At 41.0% G+C, this 23,326-nt stretch overlaps 1 protein-coding gene across 1 annotated transcript in view; it reads left to right on the forward strand.

Annotated features, from left to right (window-relative positions):
* The window catches only part of KIF20B (kinesin family member 20B), a 197,980-nt gene extending 177,001 nt beyond the window's left edge, over positions 1 to 20,979 (forward strand). Inside the window, exons 30-33 of the mRNA XM_082266726.1 lie at positions 12,377 to 12,472; positions 14,252 to 14,372; positions 14,490 to 14,635; positions 20,736 to 20,979. Coding sequence (XP_082122852.1) covers positions 12,377 to 12,472; positions 14,252 to 14,372; positions 14,490 to 14,635; positions 20,736 to 20,813 — 441 coding nt within the window. The 3' untranslated portion in view covers positions 20,814 to 20,979. The remainder of the gene's footprint in view (positions 1 to 12,376; positions 12,473 to 14,251; positions 14,373 to 14,489; positions 14,636 to 20,735) is intronic.
* Positions 20,980 to 23,326: the final 2,347 nt, after the last annotated feature.

Here is a 23,326-nt window from a genome sequence, read left to right on the forward strand (position 1 = left end):
TTATTAGGTTTGTGGTGCTTTTGCTGATACAGAGTCTTCCCTGGTAAATCCCAGCTACTCAAAGTGATTGTAAGGTCAGGCAACTTTTTCAGTCACAATTTTTGTCCCTTTGATCTTAGGGGATCAAAAGTGTAAAAATTTGACCCTAGTAGAACGGATGTGCAAACAGTCTTGCAATATGTAGAGTACTGGATATATAATGTAGATTAGCTTATTTCCCATAGCATACGAAATAGTACAAGTGTTAAGGGAAACCAGAATTGAGAAAAAAAAAATGCATAGGACACCATAGTTGGCCTCTCCTTCCAAAATGCTAACTATCATGGTGATTCGGAGGATTCAGTACAAAGCATTCCATTTAGGAGTTGTGATGCTACCCATACTACATTTTCTGCGTACGCTGTTCCAGTTCATTGAATTCTACACCGCCAACTAACAAGCATTTTCAGAAGACTTAATCATCCTATCTGGGTATCTACATCAGCTATGTAAAATTTCAACTTATAGTAACATAAATTAGACATTTTCAAGGCACTAAAAATGTATTTCTATTAATTATAAAAAATAAAACGTAAAATATATTTCCATAAAATTCAATGTTCACTGATTTCCCTAGAAACTTACATCACACAATATGTTTGGTAAACTTACATGCTCCTATTTCATTCAACACCGTGTTGTAATTCATTTAGTGTTACATTTTTACAGGTGGGTATACCCATAGGGAGAATGTAAGACAATATTTATCTGTAAAGATGTAACAAAAATTGGTTGTAAATAATTCAATATGGAGTTGAATGAAATGTGAGCAGAAAGTCTAATTTATTTTACTAGAAGCTGACTTTTTCAGAAGTAGGTCAGTAACGGCAGTCTGCATAATTTCTCAGTCTGGATTTACTTAGATGCAAAATGGGATTTGGGTTGCACTTTTTAGGTATGTGTTAGATTGTGTATTTAAAGAAGTTCTTCAGTCTGAAAGGAAAAAATTAAGTCAGCAGCTATACAAATACTGTAGCTGAATTTTTAAATAATGGAACACTTGCCTGTCCAGGAATCTAGCGCGGCATGTTTACTTTGGGAAGCCGGCTGTGGCTGTTTGCGGCTCCACAATGCAAATGCGCGAGCGACTTGCACTTGGATGGCCACAGTGATCCAACTGGAAATGGAAACAGTTACCGATCATAGCCAGGTACCCACTCGCCACCAAAAAAGTGGCAAAAGTTAAATGGGGGGGGGGGGGGCTTAGGCAAATGGAACTTCCCCTTTTGGGTAAAGTTCTGCTTTAAAGGTTTTTCTGTAGTGTAGTTTTATAGTTTTAGCCATTCGTGGCTAAATGCTTTTGTGGTATTCAGAAGAAAAAAATGACAAAGTCAAACAATTTTGCCCTAATAATTATCTGTTTCTCTAATTGATTTCCTTTTAAGCATACAATGCTGTCAAGCTGCTAAAAAATTAGTTGCAAAGATTCAGAGTGCCCTAGGAACATTTGTCCGGTATTGAATTCCCTTTAAATTGTGGCTGAATTATTAACCGGAAATCATCATTTCTGTAGACTCACATTATATGTTTCCTATGAGTCCGTGGTGTTTTTCTGAAGCCAAATGAAAGCTTTTTTTTTTTCCCCCCACATTTTTTCCTATAAATATGTAAAATGCATTGCAGATAGCAGCAGAAGGATCCAAGTGGCACATTTTCTGCAACCAATTTATAAATCACACAGGCATGCCCCAAAGAATACATCTATTCTCAGGGATTTGGAGGGATTTTCAGTGGTTGCTGAATATATTGGAGGATAAAAGTCAGTGTGCTTTGAAACTCCACTTTAATCCATAGACCTATGGGTCTAGTAAATTCTCTGATACCAGTGGCCACAGGTGTACCCCTGGCACACAACCCTTGAACGGAAAAACCAACCAGGTGCATTTAAGAAATTTGTATAGTCACTGTTCCCCTTGTGTAAAACAGCACTAGGACCTGCATTCTATGTAGCCATGCACAGTGAGATTGTGATCTTAAAGTACACAACAGAAATGCTATGCCATGTCATTTCATCTTTGCTTTATCAAAGTAAAAATAGAGCATTTCATAAAAATCGCAAATTTGCAAAAACACTTGCAGCATTGATTGCGATCTCCCATGTTGTGAAATAAGATTAATGTGGAAGAAAACGAATAGCAGGGCGCTGAATTCCGTATCAAATTAAAAACACTTGTTCTGGTCCAGAAGTGGTTATTGGTCTGTGTTCCTATTGGGTGCTCTTTGTGAACTGTTCTAAACTTTTATACTGTTACTAACTACATCATAAGCCACCTTTTCATCCATAATTCACACCATTTAAACTGATCTGTAAAAACAGCAGCTTGATTTCAGCATTAATGATTACCATAAAAGGAAGTTTGTCTGGTATGAGACCTATGTGCTGTATTCAGGATGCATCTTTAAAGGATCGCCCATGGTTCTGTTTAATCATAAAGGTTAATTACAGGAAGTGCTTGCAGAGATTAAGTAGAACAGGTTCTTTGCAGTGCTATTCTGAAATCTCCTATAGATTACTGTGTTTTACTTCTGTCCAGAAGCATGATCAATCAAAAAAAAAAAAAAAGATCCACTTTGTTCTTTTTTTTCTATTTAGACTATTGAGGGTAATGTGAGCAAAACAAAAACTTTGTTTAATCTCTTATGGGTTGTCTACACTAAAGCCCAACTCCAGTCAAAATCTAGTACTGGAGGGTTTAAAAAGCTAAATGCACTTTTTTTTACCAGCTTAAAATACTTTTTGTGATAAGAGAATCAGACTGCGGCTCTCACTCTGCAATCCTACAGGCCCCACTAAACACTGCTCTAACCAACATAGTTCTTGTTCCCTGATGAGAACAATAACCAGGGGGTGTGTTGGAGAGCTCGGTGCTGCTTGTGTGTTAGTAGCCATTTGGATCTCCTTGTAATAGCCAGCACCGTATATTTGAACCAGAAAAAAAGGGGCTCAATACTGCATATGCAGCAATAAATAAAAGGATTCAATTTGTCTTTTAATGTTTTTGTCTTTCTATTCTCTTCCTTTTTGTCACTCATCTCCTGGAAACGAAGGAAGTATAAATCTTTCCTTTGTTTCCACAGACAAAAATAAAATCCTGACCAAGGTTTCAAGGCTTTCCTCACTTTTCTAGAAAACGTGTTCTAGATGTATTCAGGTAAATTAGGTTATGCAGCTACCTTTTGGTGATTAGCTAAAATGGCAAACCAAGCTGTAAGAACAGCCCAGTATAACCCCTCCAACTCCCAGATATTTCTTTTGATGGTGTCCTAGGAGGTCAGGCGTCATCTTTCCTCTAAGAGAAAGACATTCCCTTTTCTTTAGAAAGTTTCTTTATTAGGTACAGAGATATATAGGACTCATTTTGCAGCTTTTTGGATTAGATGATCTTTGGCATCACCACAGAAGCTGTTACTCAGACCCCACTAAGAAGAAGAAACAGGGCCAGACTTTAATGTGTTCTTTGGCACTACACTCTGCTAAAGGCACTTGTCTCTGTACTTATGTGCAAGGTGCTGCAGAGTACTTTACAGGTCCAGGACTGTGGGGCACTTATCTGGTGGAAGCCTGTCCCTAATGGTCCCTTAGGGAGTGTGCTCAGAGAAGGAATGAAGAGTGGCAGAAACCGCATGCTCCCTAGAATCCTGCCTCTTTATCCCCCGATGTGTACCCTCTGTGGAATCTTGTGGGAGAAGCATGAAGCAATATCTGCATGAGGTTGTCTAGCTTCTGTCCTCTTCTCTCAGCCTCATGGTGATTTCTGTGAACCAATGCCTCCTTGGACACAGTAATAGCCTGAACCCTGTATTTTGGTGAGATCTATACTGCACGAATGTCTTTCTTTGTCTGAACTGGCTTATAGCCATGATCATGGACACTATTTTTATTACTGGAGCAACATTTCATATGTATTTACAGTACATGGATATTCGCCTTAAGCTATGCAATATTCAGCCAGCAACTTGTATGCCTTCAAAGGTTGGTTTTCGGTTGGTTTGCTGTGTAACCACCGCAGTGAACTTTTTCCATTAACCAGCCTCTCCTTAACAATACCACTTAACAATATCACATTGAAAGTGGTGTAACCACACATTGATGGTTAGTTACATGCTGTGAGAAGAATACTCATTTGATGGAGAATACAATTATACCTGCCTTTGATACATTCTAATTGGCTGCATGTTCTGTATGTTTCCTTGACAGAGCTGCTGTGTGCATGCTACCTGTGAGATAGACTTTTTGCATGTGGGGCACAAATGTTTCTGCTTGGTGCTTATTTGCATCTCCCCAGCTTTGTGTATTCAGATTTATTTGCATGGTCTGTTTATATCTTGATGAACACTGGCATGTTGCTAGGCATGAGTACAGACTCAATACGCTGAGCATCCACCATTGCTAATCATCATGGATATTTACTTGACTTCGGTTTAACAACCTCATAAGGGGCTTGTCTGAGCAATAGTGATTTATGTATTTCAAACCCATTCCTTAATTAGAATGCCTCCAGCAGTAGGGTAAATAAACCACCTGCATGCAACTTTATTTAGGAGAATGGATGTCTTATCCCCTCTGGGAAATAGCATCACCATTTCACGTCTTCGGTTTATCAATAATTTTCTGCTAGCAAGATTTGTTTCATGTTGATGCAAGAGTGCTTTTAGATGCCATTTCTGGATCAGCAGTGCCTTGGCAGCGATATCTGGACCCTGCTGTGAGAAAGATGAGGAATGGGACTGTAATGTGTCCTTCAGGCACTGGACTTTAGCACTTTTCAGGTCACGCTGTGTGCTGCGTCTGCTAGCTGCACAATGCTCTACAGGTTCAGGGCTGTGATGCACTTGTCCCTGAAGACCACCCTGGTGAATATGCCTGGAAAGTCCATGTCCAGGCATTTCCTGTTATAATGTAACAGCACACTATCCCTGGCATTCAGTTGTGTTCTGCGTTGTCACCCTGTCTCACAGGCTTCTGATGGAGACTGCAGGTGGCCGTACATTATTTATTGTATTTACACATATATTGATTTTGCACTGTCAGTTTCAGCAGCACTGTACATATATATTATACAGTGGGTACGGAAAGTATTCAGACCCCCTTAAATTTTTCACTCTTTGTTATATTGCAGCCATTTGCTAAAATCATTTAAGTTCATTCTTCTTCCTCATGAATGTACACATAGCACCCCATACTGACAGAAAAACACAGAATTGTTGACATTGTTGCAGATTTATTAAAAAAGAAAAACTGAAATATCACATGGTCCTAAGTATTCAGACCCTTTGCTCAGTATTTAGTAGAAGCCCCCTTTTGATCTAATACAACCAGGAGTCTTTTTGGGAAAGATGCAACAAGTCTTTCACACCTGGATTTGGGGATCCTCTGCCATTCCTCCTTGCAGATCCTCTCCAGTTCTGTCAGGTTGGATGGTAAACGTTGTTGGACAGCCATTTTTAGGTCTCTCCAGAGATGCTCAATTGGGTTTAAGTCAGGGCTCTGGCTGGGCCATTCAAGAACAGTCTCTGAGTTGTTGTGAAGCCACTCCTTCGTTATTTTAGCTGTGTGCTTAGGGTCATTGTCTTGTTGGAAGGTAAACCTTCGGCCCAGTCTGAGGTCCAGAGCACTCTGGAGAAGGTTTTTGTCCAGGATATCCCTGTACTTGGCCGCATTCATCTTTCCCTCGATTGCAACCAGTCGTCCTGTCCCTGCAGCTGAAAAACACCCCCACAGCATGATGCTGCCACCACCATGCTTCACTGTTGGGACTGTATTGGACAGGTGATGAGCAGTGCCTGGTTTTCTCCACACATACCGCTTAGAATTAAGGCCAAAAAGTTCTATTTTGGTCTCATCAGACCAGAGAATCTTATTTCTCACCATCTTGGAGTCCTTCAGGTGTTTTTTTAGCAAACTCCATGCGGGCTTTCATGTGTCTTACACTGAGGAGAGGCTTCCGTCGGGCCACTCTGCCATAAAGCCCCGACTGGTGGAGGGCTGCAGTGATGGTTGACTTTCTACAACTTTCTCCCATCTCCTGACTGCATCTCTGGAGCTCAGCCACAGTGATCTTTGGGTTCTTCTTTACCTCTCTCACCAAGGCTCTTCTCCCCCGATAGCTCAGTTTGGCCGGACGGCCAGCTCTAGGAAGGGTTCTGGTCGTCCCAAACGTCTTCCATTTGAGGATTATGAAGGCCACTGTGCTCTTAGGAACCTTAAGTGCAGCAGAAATCTTTTTGTGACCTTGGCCAGATCTGTGCCTTGCCACAATTCTGTCTCTGAGCTCTTCAGGCAGTTCCTTTGACCTCATGATTCTCATTTGCTCTGACATGCATTGTGATCTGGAAGGTCTTATATAGACAGGTGTGTGGCTTTCCTAATCAAGTCCAATCAGTATAATCAAACACAGCTGGACTCAAATGAAGGTGTAGAACCATCTCAAGGATGATCAGAAGAAATGGAAAGCACCTGAGTTAAATATATGAGTGTCACAGCAAAGGGTCTGAATACTTAGGACCATGTGATATTTCAGTTTTTCTTTTTTAATAAATATGCAACAATGTCAACAATTCTGTGTTTTTCTGTCAGTATGGGGTGCTATGTGTACATTCATGAGGAAGAAGAATGAACTTAAATGATTTTAGCAAATGGCTGCAATATAACAAAGAGTGAAACATTTAAGGGGGTCTGAATACTTTCCGTACCCACTGTGTATATATATATATATATATATATATATATGTATATATATATATATATATATATATATATATATATATGAGTATTCACATCTGTCCGTGCCTTCAAGGAGCTTACAATCCTAAAGTCTCTACCTCACATGCATACATACACATACTAGGACTGACTGTCTGTGGAGTGTGGGAGGAAACTAGAGTACCTGGAGGAGACCTATGTGCGTACACATGAAGTACATGCAGATTCCTTGCAGGTAGTGTCGTAGTTGGCATTTACATTTTACAGGCATGGTCCAGTTTTGTCACCATTAGAAAACTTGCCTATGACAATGTATCCATCACTGGAATGCATGCATATGGACAGAAAGAGGCTGCCAATAGCATAAATACATATAGTTACATAGTTACATAGTAGGTGAGGTTGAATAAAGACAATAGTCCATCCAGTTCAACCTGTGTAGGTGTGTGTGACTGTAATCATCTAACATAGCCCTTTATCTCCTGATCCTTGAGATGTAAGTCTAAGAGTCTTTTGAAAGTCCCCATACTACCCGCAGAAACCACCTCTTGTGGTAGACAATTCCACAATCTTGTAGCCCTAACAGTAAAGAACCCCCCACGTTGCCTGAGGTTAAAACGCTTCTCCTCTAATCGCATTGTATGTCCTCGAGTCCTCATGCAATTCCTTCGAATGAACAGCTTTTTTTCTAAGCTGAGATCCCCATTAAGATATTTATAAATTGCTATCATGTCCCCTCTCAGACGTCTCTTCTCCAGGGAAAATAAATCGAGCGATTGCAGCCGCTCTTCATAGGTAAGGTCCTCCAATCCCCTAATTAGTTTAGTTGCCCTTCTCTGGACTCTCTCCAGCTCCAACACATCCCTCCTGAGGACTGGCGACCAGAACTGGACAGAATACTCCAGATGCGGTCGGACCAGAGTTTTATAAAGTGGAAGGATTATAGTCTTATCTCTGGAATACATCCCTTTCTTTATGCATGCTAATATTCTGTTGGCTTTGGAAGCTGCCGCTTGGCATTGCATGCTGTTGCCTAATCTATCATCAACCAAGACTCCCAGATCTTTCTCCATTTTTGAGTCCCCCAAGGGTTCCCCTCCTAACATGTATTGTGTTTTTATGTTTTTGGTCCCCAAGTGCAAAACCTTACACTTCTCCACATTAAACCTCATTTGCCATGTCGTTGCCCACTCCGTAATTTTGTCCAGGTCATTCTGTAGGATATCTGCTTCATGCTGTGCCGTTATTGCCCTGGCCAATTTTGTGTCATCTGCAAAAATTGATAACGAACTACTGATCCCGTCCTCAATGCTGTTTATGAATAAATTGAACAAGGTTGGTCCCAGGACTGAGCCCTGGGGCACCCCGCTTACTACCTCAGCCCAGTCTGAGTATGCGCTGTTTATTACCACCCTTTGGACACGGCCTTTTAGCCAGTTCCGTATCCAAGAGCAAACCCTGCTGTCGATACCTGCAGACCTTATTTTATAAATTAAGCGCTTGTGGGAAACTGTATCAAACGCCTTAGCGAAATCCAAGTACACCACATCCACTGGTCTGCCCCTATCTAGCTCACAGCTCACTTCCTCGTAGAATGCTAAGAGATTGGTTTGACAAGAACGCCCATTTGTAAACCCGTGTTGGTTACTACTGATGATGTTGTTGTCTTTAGCATACTCTACGATATAGTCCCTTATCATCCCCTCCAGAAGTTTACATACTATTGATGTCAAACTGACAGGCCTATAATTTCCCGGGATATGTCTCTGGCCCTTTTTGAATATCGGAATCACGTTAGCCTTCCTCCAATCCCCTGGTACATCTCCTGTCCTAATACTGTCAGCAAAGATTAGGAACAGTGGTCTAGATATAACCACTCTCGGATGTACGCCATCCGGGCCTGGTGATTTGTTTGTGTTAAGTTTATCCAGTCTTTCCCTGATTTCCCCCTCTGTTAGCCATAGTGGCAAGTCCTGTGTATTACTACTAACCATACAGTCATGGTCAGTGTACCCCTCCTTTTCCTGCGTAAAGACTGACGAGAAAAAAGCATTCAGCACGGTTGCTTTTTCAGTGTCCTCTGTAACCATCCTCCCATCATCGTTAATTATGTGTGCAATATGCTCTGCCCTAGTTTTTTTGTTATTGATATATTTAAAGAATTTCTTTGGGTTTTTTTTACTATCCTCCGCTATTTGTCTCTCAAAGTTGATTTTAGCCATCTTGATTTCGTGTTTACACTTCTTATTTTCCTCCTTGTATTGCTGGAAGGCCGATACTGTGCCCTCTGATTTATATTTCTTGAAGGCCAATTTTTTTCCCCTAATAAGTTTTTTAACGCTACGGTTTAGCCAGCCAGGTTTGGCTTTGTCTCTTCTAAATTTATTCCCCATAGGAATGCACTGCAAGATGCCTTTGCTTAATATGTTCCTAAAGCATTCCCATTTTTCCTCAGTGGTCAGGGATCCCAGGGTTTGGTCCCAGTTTACCCTTTCCATCATTGAGTACAATTTTGGAAAGTCTGCCCTTCTGAAGTTTAGGGTTCTTATGTTCCCCACTTGCCTTTTTATATTGTTATTTATACTAAATGTGATCATCCTGTGATCGCTAGAGCCCAGATTGTCCTGGACTCCTACCTCCGAGATTATGTCTGGGTCATTAGTGATCAATAGATCCAGGATTGCATTCTCTCTAGTACGGGAATCCACCAACTGTGACATGTAGTTATCCTGTAAGGTTTCCGTGAATAGACGGGCCTTATGCGAGTGTGCAGTCCCCTCTTCCCAGTCAATGTCGGGATAATTGAAGTCCCCCAATATGATGACTGATCCCAGTTTTGCCGCTTTACCTATTAGTGCTAAAAATTCCAGCTCTACCTCCTCCCCTTGGTTAGGTGGCCTATAGCAAACCCCCACAACTACTTTTCCCTTATCTTCTTCCCTATCGAGTTCAACCCACACAGATTCTAAATCCATGCTCATCCCATCCGTAATGTCACTCCTTTCTAGCACCTTTATATTGTTCTTGACATAGAGACATACCCCTCCCCCTCTTTTTCCTACCCTGTCCTTCCGGTACACAGAATACCCTTGGATATTTGCCAGCCAGTCATGTGAGGGGTCGAACCAAGTTTCTGTTATTCCCACAAGGTCTATGTCCTCCTCATGTACTAACATGTCCAACTCATCCATCTTATTAGCTAGGCTCCTGGCATTAGCATATACCCCTCTTAGTTTTACGGAAGTTAAACGTGATTGGCGGTACTCTGATATAATAAAGAATTTTTAAAAAGGTTGTTAGACGCTGTGGGTCAGAATGCTGTTGCCATGCAAAGTGTTGCTGTGTTTTGATCATATACATTGATCATTACTCTTTATGATCACATTTTTGTTAGGAAAAGTGGGGATTTCTCCCTCTGTGTCACAGGGTGTCAGTAACAACCTCATCAAACCAAGGCAACATTGTGCACTAACTAATCAAAATTGCTTTTTTTTATCGTTTAGCATACTTCATTATGTACCAAACTGACACCTAGGGGTCTATTTAAATAATGTATGTTGAACGCACAAAGTTTGGCCATAATAATAGATTAATTCCTGTGATCGTCTGCTCTATCTAGAGGCCAAAATGTTTTTGTTTTGTTTTTTCGTTATTTCGAAAACGATACCACATTTTGGCCACTAGATGGCGCTAACTACCATAGGAATTAATCTATTAACGAAATTGCAGCCCAAATTTATGCAACCTGCACAAATTTGTAAGACATTTATCCAAACTAGTGTTTTATAAATTAATTTATTGTTGCCTTTGAGAGTTTCAAGCAAAGCACAACATTCTTACACTACCAATGCAAATAGTTATATTCTTAAGTATTTTCTGTTTTGGTTTCCCTACTCCATGAAAAAAAAGAGTTCTGCTCCAGAAATCTTGAGGCCTGAAGCAGAGAGCAAAGCTTTCCCACAATACACTCCAATGGATTCAATTCACAAAGCTAACATACCAGATTAATGATTATTATTAAAAAAAAAAAAAAAACAATGTTTATTTCACATGAATTCTTTAACCACTTTACCGCTGAGTACCGGAGTACTACTGCGGCAAAGTGGCTCCTTATCGTCTGACGACGTAGACCTACGTCGCCAGACTCCTCCCCCTGTAGGCGGCGCTCGCGCGCCACCGGAGGCGCGCTCCCGCTGTTTTCATTCACAGCGGGAGTCGGGCCAGGGGAGGAGCAGCGGCGATCGCCGCTGCTCTGCCCCGATCGTCGGGGAATCCAGTTTGGAGATCCGCCCGCCTGTGTAAACAGAGCGGGCGGATCTCCTAAGTGACAGGGAGTGACAGATTGGAGTGTTCAGCATAGCTGAACATCCGATCTGTCCCTCACTCACTCAGTCACCTCCCCCCCCACACGTTAGTAAGCACCAGGCATACATTAACCCCTCCCTCTCCAATAAAATTAACCCCTTCCCTGCCAGTGTCATTTTTACAGTAACAGTGCATATATATAGCACTGATTACTGCAGTAATGTCACTGGTACCCCCAAAAGTGTCAAATGTCAGTCAAGGGTCCGATCTGTCCGCCGCAATGTCGCAGTCCCGCAAAAAAAATCGCAGATCGCCGCCATTACGCGTTAAAAAAAAAAAACACCAAAAATGACAGAAATCTTTCCCATAGTTAGTAAACGCAATAACTTTTGCGCAAACCAATCAAAATACGCTTATTGCGATTTTTTTTTTTACCAAACATGGGTAGCAGAAAACAAATTGGCCAAAAATTTTAAAAAAAATTGGTTTTTACATCTTTTTTTGGGGGGAATTTCATATAAAAAAATGTTAAAAATATTGTTATTTTTTCAAAATAAACGCTCTTTTTTTGTTTATAGCGCAAAAAGTAAAAATCGCACAGGTGATCAAATGTCGCAGAGCTTTCAAAAGAAAGCTCTGTTTGTGGGAAAAAAAGGACGTAAATTTCGTTTGGGTACGGCGTTGCATGACCGCACAATTGTCAGTTAAAGTCGCACATCGCCGAATCGCAAAAAGTGGCCCAGACGTAAGACAGCAAAATGCTCTAGTGGTAAGGTGGTTAAGATATGAAGGATTTCAGACGTGGATAAAAAAATCCAAAAAGGCCTTCTGCTTGTGTTGAAGCTTTATGAATTCAACCTTGTGTGTCTTGAACCCAAATATGTAATTTGCTCTCCCACAAGTGCCACCTACATCCATATCTGTTGGAATTACAAAAACCAACACCCTTCCACAGAATTTACTTAAACTTTGCACTTTTAATGGGGGTTTCAACTTTACCCTCAGATTTATACCATTCCCTTCAAATCTTATTCAAAAGAGTGCAAGTTTGTACAGAATGTTTAAAACCCAAAGCAATAATTTCTTTGGCCGTTAATACATTTTTTGCTACAAGTCTTGTCTTACTGAACCTAGAATCTTGTTATAAAAAGGTTAAGCGTGGCAGATCCAAGTTGCTGGTGTGCACTGCATGATCTTTACACAAGCAATTTGTGTATGTATGTGTATATATAATATATATATATATAGGCAATGTTTCATCTTGACTGGAGCTCTCTTTTAAGATGTCATACATTCTGTAGATTGTATTAATATGTGTCTTGCTTGTAGGATAATGTAAAAAATGAAAACCGCAAAAATACAAGAACAAATAAATTGACGCCGTTCACTATGGCAAGCCCTGCTGTCAATAGCAGTCAATCAAAGGTCTGTATACTTTATAAGTGAATGCTTATTATAAATGGTGTATTACATTTTTTAAATTTTTAAAACTTCATGTAAGCCTCTCTTTCATTATGCCATTATTTTTACTGCTCTATAATGCCACACTGCAATTGATTTTACATTGACCAAGGTGCATGGAAGCATACAATATATTGGCGCTGACAATATGACTTGAAAAGCAAGTTAAAATTGTAAGATAATAACTTGTGTTTTGAAGTATTCTTGAATTAAACTGAGAGCCTGGTTTCAATCTAAATACATGATTATTTAATCAGGAAGTGCAAGTAGCAGTGATGTTTATTAACTCATGGCAGCTTATTATGATTTTCTTTCCTGATTGTGAGCTACAAGCCAGCCCTTTAACATTGAGGTAATAAATAAATGGGCTTTTAAAAAAAAATAATAATAATTGAAAATATTGCCAGCTATTCATTAAAATCCAAATTGAACTTGTTCCTGGACAAGCAAATTCATGTAAAAATAAGATTTATTTCATCACCTTAAAAGTGATACCAGGCTTGAGAAGCAATAATGCAACACTGTTATTTTCCCTTAGTTTATGCGTATTTCTCCTGATGAAATAAACACACTATGACACGCTTTTGCTAACTTCAGTAGGCCTGTATTTTATTAACATATGAGGGGCATTCATGTCAAACCGAGACTTTTAAATTTACAAGTAAGAAGGAATTCTATCCTGGCAGTACTACATGCACTAGTAAGTAGCATGTGTGTCCTATTAATGATAGGCAACGCACATGTCGCGGGCCAGTCCAGAGATTGCTATTCGAGATGGCAGTCACCAGTGTTAGTGCGTGCATAAAACAGCATGTGGTGATGAAGTTTCTTGTGAACAAAGGCATTAAACTGATATCTACAGAAGACTTCAAGCACAGTACTGTGATGAGACGCTCAGCCACAGTAAGACATTTGAATGGTGTAAACATTTTAAAGATGGCCGTCCATCCGTCAGTGATGATTCCAGACGTGATGGTTCCTAGCCCACAGCAATCATTCCTGTGAACATTTATCGCGTTGAAAGCCTGTTCCTGGATAACCGACGCATAGCCTGTTGTGAAACTAGAAACACATTTTTCTGCTGGGAAGTGAAGCAGGCTGTCCTATGATGGTTAAGGCAAACTAACAAATTTGTCAATACCGAAGCTTTCCAGGCATTAGTTAAATGCTAGGATAAGTGTATAAATGTAGCAGGGGAAAAGTAAATGCAGTTTAAAATTTATTTTATTATATAAGCGCGCGCAAAAGTCCCATTTTGACTTTAACGCCCCTTGTAGAATGAGGATGTTTTCCAATGCTTTGCCTCAGCAGCGTTTTTTTTTTTTTGTCTGATCCCTTTAGCTAGGCATCAGAAGACAAGGAGAAATAACACCGGACAAAGGAAAGCATCTCTGCTGTTTTTTAGTGCATAATAACATTGGATAGGAAAGTAAATGTTTCTTGCAAAATTATTTATATGAGTAACCATAATTCTTTAGGTTGAGGAAAACGTGAGACGTTTAGGCCATGGATCTCCATTAGTCCTTCTACTGTACTGCTAGTGTAGTGTAGTGCCAAACAATTTGATTGCACTTTAGCTTCTAGGCACACTATATTAGCTGACTGTATTTATTAGTAAATGTCATAATTTGCATTGAGTCAGGGTTCTTTGGTAGTAAATATTTATAATCTCAAATTGTTTAAAAATATTTGTGATGCCCACATAGACATTACCATATATATATATATATATCTTTATTTCAGAAACAAACGTTGACAAAGCAGCTGTCTGCTTCTAGCACTGCCTCTAGTCGAAAGAAAGATGGGACCCTGCAAAGGCTCGGGGAATTCTTACAGAGCTCTCCTTCAATCTTTCAGCATAAAGGTATTAACCCATCTAAAATGCTCAGCTTTATTAAGAAAGTTGTTGTTCTTCTCAGTAGATTTTAAATTCAGCTTTCAAGCCTAATGCTCTATTTTAACTGTGTGTTCAATTTCAAAGCCAAAAAGTTGCTTGGAACAATTGCGGCTCCGAAGACAACTGATTTAATTTCTGGCAATAAGGATGAGGAGAGTAAACCCAAGAAGTCCAGGAGAAGGTTGTACACTGCAGAAATCTCAGCTCCACTAGACATCCCTGCTTCTGCAGTAAGTATATGATCACAATGTCTCTGCAAATAAAGTACCATCTTCTTTTTTTTAAAAGTGAAAATGGAAAACAATTGGTCAGTTAGAAGGAAAGACCCATGTAAACCAGGCATACTATAAATGTTAGATTGTATGACCGGCATTGTCAATTCCAAAACATTAATTTAGGAATCTTAAAGTTGTACATTCCCCCCCCCCCCTAAAATACAAAAACATGCTATGTTTGAGTGCAATGGTATTACACAGAGCAGCCCCAAACCTCCTCTTCTAGGGCTCCTCCTCTTAGCACGTGCCACTATAGGAAGCCACTTCCTATGGTAGCACATGTGCTGTCTTGCTCCTGAGCCGGGTTGTGTACGTTCATATACACACACTCACTAAGTATGGCTCGGCCTTGCTCCCTCCTCACTGGATTTGACTGACAGCGGCAGGAGCCAATGGCTCTCACTGCTCTCAGCCAAGCCTGTGAGAGAGCGGAGAGAAGACCTGCAGTTGAGCACAACACCTGATTGATACAGACTCAGGTAAGTATTTGGGGGGGGGGGGGGGGGGGACAGGCACTGAAAAGTTTTCTATATCTTAATTCAATAAATGCAAGATAAAAACATTTAGAACCACTTTATCCTAATACACTTGTTATGTCAAGCATCAGTCACCAATATCATCAAAAGCATTCAATTCTACCACTGTACCCATCAGAGTAGTTGGCCAGGTTTGCTTGGGTTCATAGCCAATAGCAACATATATTCGCAAACGTTGATTTTGTGTGGAGTTTTAATTTTAGGAAAGGTTATGTATACTTTTCCCCATGTTTGTGAGTCTGTGATATGGATTAATAAGTAAGGAGGATTTGGATTTGTGAATCTAAGTTTTAGGATTTCCTCTTGTGAGTAGGTAATGGCACTGCCTAACCTACAACATTTACAGGTTTGATAGTGGTGTAGTAGTTAAAATAAACGTTACGGCTATGGCTGTGGTGTCTCACACTCCATCAGCGCTTGGCGACATCACACACACTCTTTCCTACTGATGCGTTTCCCCAAAAATGGCATCATCTGGGATTGGAGGGTTTGTGTGCAGCGTCAAATTTTTACCACTGAAATAGCCGTGACACCGGAAGTATCAAAAAGCTAAGCAGTGCAACCTACCCCAGAGGCATTTCCCCAGTGCATGAGTACCAATATTGATTTATATACTTGCACAGCTTTTCATTTAGGTGATATTTGTATGTAATGTGATTATTTTTACACATGTTTATTTATTTAATCACTTGAAGGGACAGCGCACTATTGTTTGTATAAGTGGTGAAGTAGTTCCCAGGTTTGATGGGGTGGGCTTCCTATAGGGTCCTAGAGTATGTGTGAACTTGAAAAGGCAAAATGTTGCTTTTGATGCCTGCAGGAGTGATGTAGACCAATATACCACTTAGGAAGATGGTGGCATGATCACATTTTAGGTGCATGCCCCTTTATTTTGAAGGCTGTAGATGAAATGGGCTATAGCCTATGGGCTGTTGGGCCGACATCTAGCCCTTAAGGACTGGGACATTCCTTAGTATCCATCAGGAAACCCAGTTGTTGCTTGACTATGCCTATTATGGGTGACTGGTATCTAGTGTATTTGGGTACCTTAAAGCATATATAAAGCCACACCTGTTGACCCCCCCCCCCCCCCTTTTTTTGTTGCTTCCTATATCCCATTAAAGGAGACTTCCATTTACTTTTAGTTAGAGACATAACAGAAGGTAGGCGGAAATTTCTCTTAAGCGAGGCACAATCTCCTTTTAGATGCGCCACAGATGTACATTTTTGCTTTCCTTTGAACTCCTAGTGCTAAATGTAAATAGTTTCCAATTATTTTCTGTACCGCAACGATTACTGGGGGAGAGGGTACCACTGCCCAGGGGAGACACTGACAGCAGTCAAAAGCTAACCTCTTCTAAAGCAGAGCTCCACGCAAAAGGGGAAGCTCTGCTTATCTGCCTCCCCTCCTCTGGTACTACATTTGGCACCTTTCAGGGGGAGGGGGTAACTGGTTTTGACAGGCACCCGCTCCCACTTCTGGGTTAACTCGCTGCTGCAAGATCACTCAAAAGTTCGGCCCCCTTCCTCCTTCCCCCGCCGTGCAGCGTGCATCACGCATGAACAGAAGAGAATCAGCTGTGAAGCCACAAGGCTTCACTGACGGTTTCCCTTACAAGCAAAGATGGTGGCAGCACCCGTGAGCCAATGTAAAAATGGGCTGGGGTGAAGACATCGCTGGATCCCTGGACAGGTAAATGTCCTAAAAATCAAAGTCAGCAGCTACAGTATTTGTAGCTGCTGAATTTAAATTTTTTTTTCTGAAGGAGTCGGGAGCTCCTCTTTAATGATTTCCTACTCTGTTTAAAAACTGAAAAGATCATTGACTTTATTATGTACAGTATCTCATAAAAGCAAGTACACCTCTCACATTTTTGTAAATATTTTATTATATCTTTTTATGTGACAACACTGAAGAAATTACACTTTGCTACAATGTAAAGTAGTGAATGTACAGCTTGTATAACAGTGTAAATTTTCTGTCCCCTCAAAACAACTCAACACACAGCCATTAAACTGCTGGCAACAAATGTGAATACACCCCAAAATGAAAATGTCAGAATTGGGCCCAAATAGCCATTTTCCAATTTCCGTGTCATGTGACTCGTTAGCGTTACAAGGTCTCAGGTTTGAATGGGGAGCAGGTGTGTTAAATTTGGTGTTGTCCCTCTTACTCTCTTACTGGTCACTGGAAGTTCAATATGGCACCTCATGGCAAAGAACTCTCTGAGGATCTGAATAAAAGAATTGTTGCTCTACATTAACCACTTAAGCCCCGGAGGATTTGGCTGCTAAAAGACCAGGGGGTTTTTTGCGATTTTTTACTGCGTGACTTTGACGGACAATTGCGCGGTCGTGCGACGCTGTACCTAAACGAATTTCACGTCCTTTTTTCCCACAAACAGAGCTTTCTTTTGGTGGTATTTGATCACCTGTGCGATTTTTTGATCATGCGATATAAACAAAAAAAGAGCGTAATTTTTGCAAAAATAACAATATTTTTCACTTTTTTTATATGAAATTCCCCCCCAAAAAAATGTAAAAATCAAAATTTTTTAACATTTTCGGCCAAATTGTTTTACGCTACATATGTTTGGTAAAAAAAATCGCAAAAAGCGTATTTTGATTGGTTTGCGCAAAAGTTATCGCGTTTACTAACAAAGGGAAAGATTTTTGTCATTTTTGGTGTTTTTTTTTAACGAGTGATGGCGGCGATCTGCGATTTTTTTTTTTTGCGGTACTGCGACATTGCGGCGGACAGATCGGACCCTTGACTGACATTTTTGACACTTTTGGGGGTACCAGTGACATTACTGCAGTAATCAGTGCTATATATATGCACTGTTACTGCAAAAATGACACTGGCAGGGAAGGGGTTAACTTTATTGGACAGGGAGGGGTTAAGTGTGTCCTAGGGGCGTGTTTCTAACTGTGCAGGGACATGGCTATTGGTGTAAAAGCAAAGATCAACGGTTCTACATAGTAGAACTGTCAGATCTTCATTTTTACACCAGGGAGAATGACGGGCGGCTTGTTTACATAAGCCGCTCCGCCTTTCTCCCTTCACAGGAGCGATCGTAGTGTGACCGGCGGACATCGAGTCCGCCGGACACACGCACTGACTTGTCTGTGAACGAGCCGCGGCGGGCGCGCGCCTCGGCGAGCGCACGCCCGCCTGCAATAGGCTCGCAAGTCAGTGACAGGCTAGTGACGTATCGATACGTCACTCTGCCTGGCCGGGGCTGACCGCCGCAGTATATAGTCGTGCGGCGGTCGGCAACCGGTTAAGATGGCCTAGGCTATAAGATGATTGCCAAGACCCTAAAACTGAGCTGCAGCACGGTGGCCAAGACCATACAGCGGTTTAACAGGGCAGGTTCCACTGAGAACAGGCCTCACATGGTTGACCAAAGCAGTTGAGTGCACGTGCCGCAGCGTCATGTCTAGAGGCTGCCTTCGGAAAATAGACGTATGAGTGCTGCCAGCATTGCTGAAGGGGTGGAGGGGCCAGTTTGTCAGTGCTCAGACCATACGCCACACACTGCATCAAATTGCTCTGCATGACTGTTGTCCCAGAAGGAAGCCTCTTCTAAAGATGATGCACAAGAAAGCCAGCAAACAGTTTGCTGAAGACAAGCAGACTAAGGACACAGATTACTGGAACCGTGTCTTGAGGTCTAATGAGACCAAGATAAACGTACTTTCTCTTTCGTTAATTGACGGACACAGCTCCAGAATCTTAAGCATTGGATTATGCTGCCCCCTACTGGTGTAGGACACTGGACAGGAAAAAAACTTTACCACGCCTATGGGCCAATCACAGGGGATATACTCCCACACTCTGCTTTAGGCATTCAATTTGTTTCTGCCTAGTCAGGAGTAAAGACCTAGTTACTTGCTGGGATCTGTGGTCCTAGCATTTTTTCTTTTTTCAATGGAATTTTTTTATTATTTTCTGTTCCTGTGAGAACTACAATCAACTGCTGGACTGGGCGAAGAACTGGATATTCTAGATCCTTAAGGTCTCCCCAGTGTGGCCTGTGAGCTCAGGCCTCAGCTCCGCGCTAGCCAATGGACGGGCTGGCCTACGAGTTAAACATCTCGCTAGGGCGCAAACGACCTGGTCCCGGCCTGAGTCGCAGCGTGCCTCTTGGCCTGCAGCACCCACAATCCTATGGTGCGGTAGTCTACCCGGAGCGGTGCCCACCCGGTTCCATGGTGTGGTAAGTAGTGTCCCCTGGTGGTCTTTTGGGGTGAAGGTTGGACCCCCGGGTTCCTCTCCCTTCCCCCCAGCCCCTCTAAACGGTCACTGTGGGTTTTGCGGGGGCAGCATCAGTGAGACCGATTGTCACAAAACTGAATACCTATAGCAGGAAGTGGGAGTATACCCCCAGGGACTGCCCCATAGGCGTGTTCAAGCTTTTTCTCTACCTAGTGTCCTACTCCTGTAGGGGGCAATATAAACCCTACAGTCAAGAAGATGAAGAGCTGTGTCCGTCAATGAACGTCAGAGAAATGGCTTTTACAGTAAGACAAAAATCCCATTTCTGTTCAGATGGTGTTAAACGTGTGTGGCTGCAACCAGGTAAGGAGTACAAATACAAGCGCGTCTTGCTTACAGTCAAGCATGGTAGTGAGAGTGTCATGATTTGGAACTGCATGAGTGCTGCCGACACTGGAGAGCTTACAGTTCATTGAGGGAACCATGAATGCCAGCATGTACTGTGACATACTGAAGCAGAGCATGATCTCCCCCCTTTCGGAGACTGGGCCTGCAGGGCAGTATTCCAACATAACGACCCCAAACACATCTCCAAGACGACCACTGCCTTGCTAAAGAAGCTGAGGGTAAAGGTGATGGACTGGCCGAGCATGTCTCCAGACCAAAACCCTATTGAGCATCTGTGGGACATCCTCAAACTGAAGGTGGAGGAGCGCGAAGCCTCTAACATCCACCAGCTCTGTGATGTCGTCATGGAGGAGTGGAAGAGGACCCCATTGGCAATCTTTGAAGCTCTGGGGAACTCCATGCCTATGAGTTTTAAGGCAGTGCTGGAAAATAATGGTGGCCACACAAAATTTTGGGCCCAATTTGGACATTTTTACTTAGGGGTGTACTCACTTTTGTTGCCAGCGGTTTAGAAATGAATGGCTGTGTGTTGAGTTATTTTGAGGGGACAGCAAATTGACACTGTTATACAAGCTTTACACTCACTACTTTACATCGTATCAAAATGTAATTTCTTCAGTGTTGTCACATGAAAAGATATTAAACATTTACAAAAATGTGAGGGGTGTAATGTGAGATACTGTATATGTAAAGCAAATGTGTTAAATATTTAACAAATGCAAGCCAATGCATAAAAGCTGATCACTTGTGGAATGCCTAATTGCCTATGCTAATATTACCATACCAGTCTGCCTTTTTAATCAGATAGTTTGTGGTTTTGTTTGCTTCCTAAAATATCATTGGCTAATTTACAGAGAATACAGATGTAGCTTTTTTTCCTTTCCCACAGATCATTATGGACACTAATGAAAAGGAAAGTGATCACCTTATAATGAAGAGACGACTTAGAACCAGAACAGCTAAATAAACCTAATCTTTTCTTATTCATTTTTCCTGTGTTATTCATACAACACATGTACATATGCTTTTTTCTTTCTATGTTTCTGTACAGACGTTATTATCCACAGTTTATTATTGTAAGTAAGTGTATAATTGGAATATTGTATATCCTTATTTTCCTTACATTTAAATATAATTGTTGTGATGTATAAAAAAAAAAAAATGCACACCATTTGCCAATATTGTTTTATAGCACAGCTTTTATCGTTTTTCAAGAAAAATTCTGCAAAAACACATCTCACCAGTATCACTGATTACATTTTTTAGGTTTAATACATTTAAACACTCAGATTTTTTTTTTCTCATTAAAAATTGTTTATTGCCATTTGGAATAGTATTTCGATTTTATTTTTCTTTTAGGTCAGTATATTTTTGACCCCACACGCATATTCCACAGCTTTTCTTTTTCTTAGAACAGTATTATGAAACATTGATTGCAGGTTTTTTTTTTTTGGTTTTTTTTTTTAGCTTGAAGTTATACGTTACTTGTTACAGTGTAAAACTTTTAAGGAAATTGATATAATTTTAAAGTATAACTATAGGTAATTTTTTTTTTTTTTTTTTTTAGATAGCGTAAGGGAGGGCAATAACCCTTGTCCCGTTGCGGAGATTTTCCTTCACTTTCTGTCCCTTAGCCAAACAGGAAGTGAGGGGTATCGCTGCAAATTAAGCAAATTCCTTGGGGACCCCCAGGTCACCAGAACTAGTGTCCCCATTGGAAAATTTCCCCTTTGGGGACAACCCACAATCTGGGATTTTCTTTTACTTTCAATAATAATGGTAAACAGGATGAATAAAGAGGGTGAATCTTCTTAATGGGGGCACAGACAGCAATGAAAACTGACAATCATTCTAATCCCTCTCCCATTCTATCCAAAACTAAAAAAAAAAGTTTTGCCGTAGCTAAAATGTGTGTACATACACAGCTGGAACATATGTTAGCATGGGGAACTATGCCTGAGAAAGTGCTCTAAAGATTGCAGTTGTTAGAGACCCTGTCACCTGCCCATTCAGGACATAGTGATAGTGCCTCTTGATAGCCTAACCCCCCCCCCCCCCCCCAGCAAAGTATAATACACGTGTACATATGGACAGCATATGTCAGCATGGGGAACTATGCCAGAGAAGGTGCTCTAAAAATTGCAATTGTCAGAGACCTTGTCATCTGCCCATTCAGGATGTAGCAATAGTGGCTCCTGATAACCTACCCCCCCCCCCCAGCAAATGGTGTTCTTATTTAGTGTAAAATGTGAAAAAGTAGAAAAATGGTACAATGCTCCCCTATTGTTTCTACAGTAAATTACTACAATATAATCACACTCAATGTGACGCCCATATACAACTAAAAAATATTAAAATATAATACACTATGTAAATCATAAATGGCAAAATCAGCCAATACATTAAAACATAAACACCACTGTGATTCCAATATTTGTAATAAACAATAATGTACATATCCAATTGTGTTTTATTTATATATATAATATACATATATACTGTTAGAACATAACACACATAGTCCAAAATGTATGTGAATTCCGTGTAAGGTTCACCAAACACCTCCAGTGCCTGCCACCTTCCAAATTATACGCTCACCTCCATTTTTGACCTTCCGCAGGTCAACATGCGCCTTCCCCTCTAAAGGGCTTAAAAATCCTCTGCTAGGTAGATAGATCCTTATTTAATATATCCACTGTGTCCTATGACAATCTTTAGCGGTGGTGCCCATAAAGGAATCAGAAAGCTTAGTGCTGAATCGTTTAAAAACACTTTAATAATAAAATACATAAGAGTAACAACTCACGTTTTACAGTGCACTGGCTCTTGTGCACTCAGACAGCATGCATAGCACATTCAGGGTGTGCAGCCCCCTAAAGGATCACTTGCACCCTGGTGCATTTCGTTATGTGACTTTTTCAGGGAGCCCATATGCCTTGAAAAATAATAATCATGTGACGAAAGGTGTCGGTTGGAGCCTGGTGACGTCAGCGCGCACACAAGGAAGATTGTACCCCGTTTGTTGGTTGCTGTTACATCATCCAAGTGATCCTTAAGGAGGCTACGCATGCTGTTTGAGTGAGCTGTAAAATGTGAGTCGTTACAAAGACATGACGTGATCTAGCAGGACTTAATTTCCTGACTAAATTTCCACTTTAAATTTCTATGCATTTTGCAGGGTATTTCCTCTGATCACATTCTTTTCTTGTTTGTGGGTTGAGATATGAGAGAGGGAGAAAGATAGAGAGACAAACACATTTTTGTTTTTGGAGAGGCATTAGCAAATGGGATGTCTAGCATAGCTTAAATATCATCTACAGTATTTCTGTAAATCCTGCCATTAGGACATCTAACTAAGCCAGCTTTCCACTACACACTCTTTACTTCCCCTCTGGGATGGCTGCTGTATGGGTCATTGTAAAAAGCATGTTTTTTTTTTACCCCAATAGACTTGCATTGCTTTGGCATGCATTTACAAGA

Source organism: Pelophylax lessonae (genome assembly GCF_965119305.1).
Source record: "Pelophylax lessonae genome assembly, chromosome: 9".
In the NCBI taxonomy this organism is placed as follows: Eukaryota; Metazoa; Chordata; class Amphibia; order Anura; family Ranidae; genus Pelophylax; species Pelophylax lessonae.